Source organism: Solanum dulcamara, chromosome 1 (genome assembly GCF_947179165.1).
Source record: "Solanum dulcamara chromosome 1, daSolDulc1.2, whole genome shotgun sequence".
Classification (NCBI taxonomy): domain Eukaryota; kingdom Viridiplantae; phylum Streptophyta; class Magnoliopsida; order Solanales; family Solanaceae; genus Solanum; species Solanum dulcamara.
The window spans coordinates 89,316,012-89,327,262 of record NC_077237.1 but is presented as its reverse complement, the minus strand read 5'-3'; the positions used below and the strand labels follow the sequence as shown (position 1 = coordinate 89,327,262).

Here is an 11,251-nt window from a genome sequence, read left to right as displayed (position 1 = left end):
CGAACATAGAGTAAAATATATTAGGGAGGTGGAGATATATGATTTATTAATTGCATATCTATAAAGCAATTATTTTAGGCCTCAAAATTTTACAAGTAGTGATACATATGAAGTTTTTACATGGATTACCTCTATTTTATAGTGACCTTAGCTTTAATTTTTATCTTTATTGCTTATTTAACAAAATATTATTGACCACAATTTTAATTTTTGTCCTCAAATTAAAATCGAGGACAGATTGCTAATATTTGTTCACGTTATTAATTAATGTATAGAAATATTTTCAGCCATTTATTTGTTAAAGTGGTGAAAGATAAAAATTCAAGACCATAAATTTAAGGATAAAAAAAATTAAACATCACCTCCAATTTTGGGACATTTATGTGAATGACCCAACGCATATTGAGTACATTTAGAAGAGAGACCCAACGCATTTAGAAGAATACATATTTCTTGGAAAATACGAAATTTATTCTTGAGGTGACTACTAAACCTAAATTTTCTAATAAACATGTATGTAAAAAATAAATAAAGAAAAATGGAAGGAATATGTATAACATGAAGGTTTTTATAAATTTTATATGTGATAACAAATTTTATAGTTAATAGGTCCTTTAGTCTATTGAAATACTCTAAATCTTTATCTTTACATAGATATAAAGTCCTAATAAACATTAACTTCGTGATATCAATTTTGGTGCAAACATTATCACATATTTTAGCACTATAATATATATATTTTTTTTTTATGAAAATAGACTCTGAAATAAATATTGACATTGTGATACTGATTTAGTTGTAAAACTACCATGTTGTTAGCATTTTAGACTTTTAAGTTATCATCTTCTGCTTTATCATGCATAATCCTTTTTATTATTTTAATTTGTTGCAATTAGTTGTGTTATATTATTATGCTCATATATAATGTAGTTTATTTTTTCTTTACCTTATTATTTAGAGTGTGTTTTCGTGTAACAATTTCAAGATAATTTTGACTTTTGATATCAGTGACGAAATTTGTTCACTACATTTTAGTTTTGCCCATTAATTGTTAGTGTGATGGTGAGTTATCATGTTCCTCTTTAATTACATTTTTAATCTTAAAATACACGTTATTTTTTAAAATTTCGTACTTAATAATATAACGCTCACACAACAAATTCTTCTTTTTATATATTATTATTTATTAGTTAACGCGATATACAGGTGCAAAAAGAAGTCCACTTAACTAGTTACTATAAAAGTATGAAGGTTTTTGAAAATGTTGATTGAATTTATTGCCCTTCATTAAAGCACTCTTCAATAGACAAAAATGTCATTTATTATTTTTTTCTCAAATTATTAAAAAAGGGCAACCTCCTGGTCACATGACAACAACTTTACCAGTTACTCCAAGGCTCCCCTTCACTCTCAAATTATTATTGAATTATATTTATAATATTTAAAAATAAGAAATCCTAAAATATATGATAAGAGATATTTATTATGAGAATTGATAATAAAAAGTCCTAAAATATATGCTACGAGGAAAAAATATATTTTAAATAAGATTAATCACTAAAGATAGAAAGCAAAATAAAATGAAAAAAATTAGGAATCTTGCCATCATAAAGTGACCTAAAATTTGGCATAAAAAAACTCACATTTATTTTTTGGTATATGATAGCTCCAATACGTTTTTTTAGGAATTTTGTGCTGACGTGGACTAAAATTTGGCATAAAATAGCCCACATTTTATTGCTCAAATTCAATTCCCCCCACCCCCCTAAATATTTGGCATTGTATTGTAAATATTGAGATCCTTTATGTTATTGTTATAAGTAAAGAAAATTATTCATGTCCTAATAACTTTTATTAGCTTGTATTAAAATTTGTAAATCCTCGTGCTCATAATTATAAATTATCATTTTTTTTCTCCTTTTCTTTATTTATTAATATGTTTTAATATGTTAGTAATCCACAATAACTTTGAATTTAGATTTCAAAATTTATCTCACCCGTTGTTTCAATAAATTTACAATTTATAGCTTCTAATCCACATACAATAAGTACCCAAATAATACATTAACGATAGAGTTTCTTTCTTTCTTTCTTTCCTTTTTTTTTTTTAGCAAAAAAGTTGCCTTTTTTGGATAATGCTGTGTGGGCTGGAGAAAATCAAATGGGTATTAACTATTAACAGCTTTATTAGGAAAACAAATAAACAAACCTAAACCTTCATTTAATACAGTGATTAATTGAGATGCTTGTGTTAATTAAGGGGGATAATATTTGTAAAATCTTATTAAAGTGAAACAACACACAAATAAAGGATAATATTCTTATCGATATATTCAATAAATAAAAAAATTCTTTTCAAACAGCTAACAGAATAATGTTAATTGCCTTAGCGAAAAAAGTTTTAAATTAAAATTAATAAAATCTTATCTAAAATCAATAATATATAAAGAGATACAATTTCTTTTTATTAAATCCAACTTTAGGTGGGGGGTGGGGTATAATTTGGCATGGACCTCTACCATATAAATTAAAGTCCAAAAGATTAAAAATAATAATAATAAGATTACATGAAGATGCGAGACATAATACCTAACCTCCTCAAAATATGAATGATAATTGGTCATGCCCAACTCTTTACAATAAGATTGCAAAAAACTTGATGTTATGAAATGATGCATACAAGAGAGGTTAAATGGATATATTTGTCTATATTATCAATTGATCATCATTAGAAGAAATTGATTATAAAACCATTCTTAATAAATTTGAATATATGAGCTAGAATCCCCCCCCCCCCCCCTCCAAAAAAAAAAAAAAACTCAAACCAAAATCTAGATTATTTTTTTTAAAAAAATGTTTAAGATTTTCTATTAAAATTTGACTTGAAATTATCAATTTTATTGAGCCGTTTGTAATAGACTAATGGTCAATAAGTGGATAGGAGAAAAGACCAGAAGAGTTCCCACTAGACTCTTAGTACTTTATTTAGACTTTTGTGCATCTCTAAATTAAATGATGATGTAGAGTAAAACTAAAAAAAAATTAAGATTGGGCCAAACATAAATATATAGGAGTAACAAAATATTTAATGTTCCAAGTATTGTCAATTCTGAAGCATTTTGATTCTAACAGAATTTTTTTTTTGATGGTTTTGGATTGCTGATATACTATATACAATTATTCATCACTTCAAATCGAGTCCTTAAATCATTCATCATTATTTATTTCAATTATTACCATCAAGATCTATGAGTAAACGATAATTTTCATAAAAAGTAATTAACTTGATAGTGTTATGCTTGAATATATTGCCAAAATATCATTGATAAACCCATTTTCAACATGCTGAAACTTTTTGTTTTGTCGAGGCTCCGAGCTTGTGGTCTTTCTTTAAGTGTGGGTACAATTGAATGAGTTTGTTTAACAAAATGACAAAAAAACAACAAAATTGTTAAAAGCCTAACCGATGAAGCACTAATGTACTTAGGTTCACTTGTTTTAGTTTTAATATTAGTAAACTGACTTAATTGGTTTGGTTTCTTTTTGACGAAGAAACAACTCGAACCTCTAACCGAGCTACGAATATGCCTAGATATATGCACCTTCTTCCCTTTCCATATAATTAATGGATGATAGTCTTTTTTTTTAATCTCCGGCCGCTAGCCTTTTGGTGCGCATTGACTAATAGTTTTAAAAAGACATAATACATAAACATATTCTTTAACTTGGCTTCAGCTGATATCTATGCCCTTCAACTTTGGGTGTACACAAGTAGGCACTTAAATTTGTATAAAATTGAACAAGTAGACACACGTATTTTATGTGACATAATACACATAGGACGCCACATAGGACGAATGTGTTTGTTTGTTCAATTTTATACAAGTTTAAGCACCTACTTATGCATACCCAAAGTTAGAAGGCATAGATATCAGTTGATGTAAAGTTAAATGGTACATTTATGTATTATACCTTTTAAAAAAGTATATTCAAAAAGCATTTGGGCAAAATTAATTTTTTCTCAAACCATCTACTATTCAATAAGTCACCCTTCCTTTGCTACTTGCTACTATATAATAATCCCTTAGCTTTTAAACTTAAGCAACAAACTTAACTAACTTTGTTTGGTTCAAAATGGAGCCAACTAATTCAAGAGGGAGTAGTTTGAGAGAAAGAATAATTAGGGGAAATAGTTTAAGAGGGAGCTTAAGTTCAATGAGGAATAGTACTAATAACTCTAGATGGACTGGCAATGATGGGGAGATTTTTAATCATTCGACGAGAGACGAAGATGATGAAGAGGCTCTTAAATGGGCAGCTCTAGAAAAACTTCCAACGTTCGATCGTATGAGAAAAGGTCTCTTGTTTGGATCACAAGGTGCATCTGCTGAAATTGATATACATGATATTGATTTTCAAGAAAGAAAAAAGTTGCTTGAAAGGCTTGTGAAAGTTGCAGATGAGGATAATGAGAAGCTCTTGTTGAAACTCAGACAAAGAATTGACAGGTAAGTGAATGAATCTTTTGTCGTCTTTGATGGACGAAAAAATATCTATATAGATGATACCAATTAGTTGTGATTAATTTTTAGCAATGTTCGACATCTTTTTTAGGTTCAATGTTCGTTAGGAGTCTTTAGGACTTGTTATAGATATATATGTTGGTAGAAAATCTAGAGAATTTGTAGTGTTAGAGAAACTAATCCTTATACTCCTTCTGTTCCAATTTATGTGACATAATTTGACTGTGCATGGAGATTAAGATTTTATTTTTTGAAACTTGTGGTCTTAAATATGTCCTAACGTGACCTTAAACATGTCATATCGCTTGTGTGGCTGCAGAAGTTTCTCACTAAATTAAGAATAAAAAGCTAAAGTTGGGTGTTTCTATATATAAAAATGTGTCATTCTTTCTGTAATGAACTAATAAGGAAATATTGTTACATAAATTGGAATGGAGGGAGTAATATTTAACTGAGACATATGCAAACAGAGTGACATGAATAGTGAGGATTCATATAGTCAATCTGTCTTGCTTACAAATTGAGATGTAGCAGTTGTTATGTTATTTATCTAAGACTAGTTTTTTTTAATCATATTTAATTGAGACAAGCTTAAATGGAGCGACATGGACGATGATGATTCATATTGTCAGTCCGACTTGCTTAAAATTGAGACGTAGTTATTGTTATACTGTTGTTTATCTATGACTAGTTGTTTGACATTTCTTTTTTCTTTTCACAGAGTTGGGATAGATTTGCCAGAAATAGAAATAAGATATGAGCATTTAACTATTGAGGCAGATGCATATATAGGAAGTAGTGCTTTGCCTACATTTATCAACTTTATGACTAATTTTGTTGAGGTAAAATATCTAAAAGAAAGTCTTGATTTCGAATCTCAGTTCCCTTTAACAAAAAGGATTTTTGTAACTAACTTTTTTTGTTCGTCTTTGGATTCATAGGATTTGTTGAACTCTCTCCATATCCTACCGAATCGAAAGAGAAAACTCACTATTCTTAATGATGTGAGTGGTATCATTAAGCCTTGCAGAATGACTTTGCTTTTAGGACCTCCAGGTTCTGGGAAAACTACATTATTATTAGCTTTGGCCGGAAAGCTTGACTCTGCCCTTAAGGTAACATCATTAGTTCTACGTATCAAAGAGATCTAAGTTATATATACTGACAGTGCAACAATTAGTTGTCAGTTTTATCATTCCGACAATTAATATATTCTTCTTATTATAGACCGTCAAACTCCAAACCAAACGTTTGTTTGTGGTTGTTTTTGTTTTTTGTTTGTGGAAATCAGGTTACTGGAAAAGTGACCTATAATGGACATGAAATGAATGAATTTGTGCCACAAAGAACAGCTGCTTATATTAGCCAGTATGATTTACACATTGGAGAAATGACTGTGAGAGAAACCTTGGAATTCTCTGCCAGATGCCAGGGAGTTGGCTCGCGTTATGGTTAGCATTTCGCGTTAAATTTCAAACTTCTTGTTCAATAAAAAATCATTTTGTGTTGAAACTTAACTAATGTGGATGATATATCGATTGATGTTTCTTGGAATTTTTTTGCAGAGATGTTGGTTGAACTGTTAAGAAGAGAGAAAGCAGCAAAAATCAAGCCAGATCCTGATATTGATGTCTTCATGAAGGTAAGCAAGTAGAATATTTCCTTTCTCGAAAACAAATGCTTATAACGTTAAAAAAAATTGTGACAATGTAGGCATTAGCAGCAGAGGGACAAGAAGCCAATTTTGTTACAGATTATGTTCTGAAGGTAACAAAAATATGTTTCACTAATTTCTCTAAATTTCCGACGATCAGAAGGCGGAAGAAAGTTTGTTAGCTAAGTGATTTGTGTATACCACTGCAGCTTTTGGGGCTAGATATTTGTGCAGATACTATGGTGGGAGATGAAATGATAAGGGGTATTTCAGGAGGACAAAAGAAGCGCGTGACAACTGGTGAAATGCTCGTTGGACCGTCGAAGGCACTTTTCATGGATGAAATCTCAACTGGATTGGATAGTTCCACTACTTACTCAATAGTGAACTCTCTAAGACAATCTGTGCAAATCTTGAACGGAACTGTTGTGATATCTCTCTTGCAGCCAGCACCCGAGACATACAACTTGTTTGAAGACATTATTCTGTTATCAGATGGGAAAATTGTCTATCAGGGTCCTCGAGAGGATGTCCTTGGTTTCTTTGAGTCCATGGGTTTCAAATGTCCTGATAGAAAAGGCGTGGCCGACTTCTTGCAAGAAGTATGTCTTACAATACACTAATAAGGTTGACAATCATTGATCTATTTTCCCTTCTGATGTGAGATTTTTTAAATTTGTTGCAGGTGACTTCAAAGAAAGATCAACAACAATATTGGGCGAGGAGGGATGAAACTTACCGATTTATCACGTCAAAAGAATTTGCTGAGGCATATCAATCGTTCCATGTTGGGAGGAAACTCCAGGATGAGCTTTCAGCTTCATATGACAAGAGCAAAAGCCATCCTGCTGCTTTGTCAACTCAAAAGTATGGTATAGGGAAGAAACAACTCTTAAAGGTCTGCACTGAACGAGAACTCTTATTAATGAAGAGGAACTCATTTGTTTACGTCTTCAAGTTCACTCAGGTGACATCTTTGTCTAATAAAATATTAAATTTTCAAGTCTCCGTCTCATCATATTTGCTTGCAAGTACTAATGCCTCATGGTTTTGATCTGTCACAGCTTACAGTTATGGCACTCATATCAATGACCCTCTTCTTCCGAACTAAGATGCCCCGTGATACTATTGAAGATGGAGGAAAATATGCTGGTGCCCTCTTTTATATTGTCACTACGGTTATGTTTAACGGAATGGCTGAGATCGTCCTGATAATTTACAAACTTCCTGTCTTTTACAAGCAAAGGGACCTTCTATTTTTCCCTTCATGGGCTTATGCAATTCCCTCATGGATAATCAAAATCCCTATAACATTTGTTGAAGTTGGACTTTGGGTGTTCCTCACTTACTATGTCTTTGGATTTGATCCGAGCCCTGGTAGGTAAGAGAAGAAGTAGATGATGCAGTATAAAGATCAGGTTACCTTCAACCGTTCCCTTTTTCTCATGATTACTAAACATAAATCTGTTTTTGCAGATTGTTCAAACAATTCTTGCTACTCTTATTTGTAAACCAGATGGCATCAGGATTGTTCCGCTTCATTGGGGCCGCTGGAAGGACCATGGGAGTTGCTAATACATTTGGAACATTTTCTCTGCTTTTACAGTTTGCATTGGGTGGATTCGTTCTTTCACGAGGTATATTTGGTGATTTATGTGTTTGTAGAAGCTTTTATCTTGCTAAAACTGACTACTGTTAACAGTCTACTGCTAATGTTGTAGATAGTATGAAGAAATGGTGGATATGGGGTTACTGGTGTTCACCGATTATGTATGCTATGAATTCAATTCTTGTGAATGAATTTGATGGGAAAAAGTGGAAACAAATTGCACCAATTGGAACTGATTCACTTGGAGTTGCAGTTCTAAGATCTCGAGGGTTCTTCCCAAATGCATACTGGTATTGGATAGGTGTCGGTGCACTTGTTGGATTCACAATCGTCTTTAACATCTGCTTCAGTCTTGCACTCGCTTATCTCAACCGTGAGTATCTTTAGAGTTTCTCCATTTATTTTTCCCTAAAGGTGAAAACATTGAATGTTAAGTTGAATATCTACAGCATTTGGTAAGCCGCAAGCTATGATATCAGAAGGCAGTGATGATGCCAAAACAACGAGCATTGAGAATGAAGTGGCGAATAGTGAGGGCCAGAATAAGAAAAAGGGAATGGTTCTTCCATTTGAACCGCATTCCCTCACCTTCGATGAAGTTACATATTCTGTTGACATGCCTCAGGTAACTAGCTGGGAGTTATATGGATCAAACATAAGTGATACTGAACTTTCTAATGATACTTGCAGGAAATGAAATATCAAGGTGTCACTGAAGATAGATTGGTACTTCTGAATGGTGTATGCGGATCTTTCAGGCCCGGTGTTTTGACAGCTTTGATGGGAGTTAGTGGCGCTGGAAAAACAACGTTGATGGATGTATTGGCCGGACGAAAAACAGGAGGATATATTGAGGGTAGTATCAAGATCTCTGGCTATCCGAAGAAGCAAGAAACATTTGCACGTATATCTGGATACTGTGAGCAGAATGATATCCATTCACCTTATGTTACAATTTATGAGTCATTAGTATACTCAGCTTGGTTGCGTTTACCTTCTGATGTTGATGAAAAGATCAGAAAGGTTGGCTCCTTTTGAAAATCAGTTAAATGCAATAAACGTGGAAATCATATGACATTTCCTATTTAATATCCTTGTGCAGATGTTTGTTGATGAAGTTATGGAACTTGTGGAGCTTACACCATTAAGATCAGCCTTGGTTGGTCTGCCAGGAGTCAACGGTCTCTCAACCGAGCAACGCAAAAGGTTGACCATTGCAGTGGAACTAGTGGCAAACCCCTCAATCATTTTCATGGATGAACCAACTTCGGGGCTGGATGCAAGAGCTGCTGCAATTGTGATGAGAACTGTTAGGAACACAGTTGACACAGGAAGAACCGTTGTTTGTACCATCCATCAGCCTAGTATCGACATTTTTGAAGCCTTTGATGAGGTGAGTTTAATATATGTGTCTTCTTTCTCTTTTGGCATTGAATACTAACATAAAGACCGCTCTTTGCAGCTATTTCTAATGAAACGAGGAGGGAAAGAGATATATGTCGGTCCATTGGGTCACCATTCTTGCCATTTGATCAATTACTTTGAGGTAAGTTGTCTAAGTGGATAAATGAGATTCCATTTTTTCGAGTTAATACAATCCAATAGCAGACTAATTCTTGTTGTATTCAGTCAATTCCTGGGGTAAGTAAAATACAAGATGGCTACAATCCAGCAACTTGGATGTTGGAAGTCACAAACTTGGCTCAGGAAATGATGTTGGGGGTTGATTTTACTGATTTATACAAGAAATCAGACCTTTATAGGAGGAATAAAACATTGATTAGTGAACTTAGCGTGCCTCGCCCTGGTACAAAAGACCTACATTTTGACAATCAATACTCACAACCATTTTGGACCCAATGTATGGCTTGCCTTTGGAAGCAACATTGGTCATACTGGCGTAATCCTGCTTATACCGCAGTCAGATATATCTTCACAGTCTTCATCGCCTTGGCCATTGGGACAATGTTCTGGGATCTTGGTACTAAAGTGTAAGTCTAAACAAATGACAAAACAAGTATTCATATAATCTGGAAAATACTTTTAGTTCTTAATGCTAAAAGCTTAATTTTTTTGTGTTATAGGGGTAAGAGCCAAAACCTATTTAACGCTCTCGGATCAATGTATGCTCCTGTTCTCTTCCTTGGCTTTCAAAATTCGTCATCAGTGATGCCTGTTGTAGCCGTTGAGCGTACAGTATATTACAGAGAAAGAGCTGCAGGAATGTATTCTTCCATCCCCTATGCCTTTGGACAAGTAAGCAGAGACTCTTAACTACCTATAAGCCAATTTCCGGTTTAAAAAGTCTATAAAGAAATAATTCTAATTTGCAGACTTTCATTGAAATACCGTATGTCTTTGTGCAAGCTGTTACCTATGGTGTTGTCATCTATGCTATGATCTCATTTGAATGGACAGTGACCAAGTTCTTTTGGTACTTGTTCATCATGTATTTCACTCTCTTGTACTTCACCTTCTATGGTATGATGACTGTTGCCATTAGCCCAAATCAAAATGTCGCGCAAATCGTCTCTGTCTTTGGCTATTCAATGTGGAATCTTTTCTCAGGATTCGTTGTTCCACGACCTGTAAGTTCTTGAAATACTTCCATTTTGTTCACATGATAATGAATTTAGAGCTTGAAAATGATGACATGTTTTCGTTGTTTTTGACATAACCAGGCTATCCCCATATGGTGGAGATGGTACTATTGGGCTTGTCCTGTTTCCTGGACATTGTATGGTTTGGGTGCATCGCAATTTGGAGACCTCCAAGACAAAATTACTGATACTGATGAAACAGCCAAACAATTCTTGAGGCGTTACTTCGGGTTCAAGCATGATTTTCTTGGAGTAGTTGCAGTTATGACTGTTGCATACGCTGTTGTTTTTGCCCTCACATTTGCTTTGGCTATTAAGTTTTTCAACTTCCAGAAAAGATAGAAGAGCTTACCTGCTGAAGATCTACATGAGCCAAATTGAAGAAAAGCTTATAAAAACTAGTGTATTCAGGTTACCACTATATACATGTTCTGTTTGTTTACTATACAGGGAAATTACCCTTGTAAGTTAGTCAGTTTTACTCGATCCGTTAAACACCCTTCGCTGAATAATCGTATCCTGTATATAGGTCAAATATTACTTCAATATGTTAGTATTTGGTTTTTCAGGGAAAAAATATAAGGTTTAGCAGAAGCTTTTCTTCATTCATAACATATCTCAAAATGCGAGCACACATATATTTCTACGTAAGCTTTTCAAAACACTATTATACTATTTTATAAGACATACATAAAACAATGACTACCATTCCTTTACAAAATAAACATAACATTCAAAAGAGAACTAACTATCTAAAATAATCGCATTTCTAATACTCCTCCATGAGATTCCTTTTTTGGATACTCCCAGCTAGGGCTGTACAGGGCAAACCGATAAACCGCACCAAACCGACAAACCAAACCAA

At 33.4% G+C, this 11,251-nt stretch overlaps 1 protein-coding gene across 1 annotated transcript; it reads left to right on the top strand.

Annotated features, from left to right (window-relative positions):
* The first annotated feature begins 4,115 nt into the window (after positions 1 to 4,115).
* On the top strand, positions 4,116 to 10,895 carry LOC129891149 (pleiotropic drug resistance protein 1-like). The gene is made up of 19 exons (XM_055966422.1): positions 4,116 to 4,508; positions 5,245 to 5,365; positions 5,465 to 5,638; positions 5,815 to 5,974; positions 6,089 to 6,165; positions 6,237 to 6,290; positions 6,387 to 6,779; positions 6,863 to 7,144; positions 7,242 to 7,558; positions 7,654 to 7,814; positions 7,899 to 8,159; positions 8,236 to 8,411; positions 8,477 to 8,809; positions 8,889 to 9,179; positions 9,249 to 9,332; positions 9,416 to 9,777; positions 9,871 to 10,042; positions 10,120 to 10,374; positions 10,468 to 10,895. Exons 1-19 carry the CDS (start codon positions 4,135 to 4,137, stop codon positions 10,726 to 10,728), a joined length of 4,308 nt encoding a protein of 1,435 aa, XP_055822397.1. The 5' UTR covers positions 4,116 to 4,134; the 3' UTR covers positions 10,729 to 10,895.
* The last annotated feature ends 356 nt before the right edge of the window (positions 10,896 to 11,251 follow it).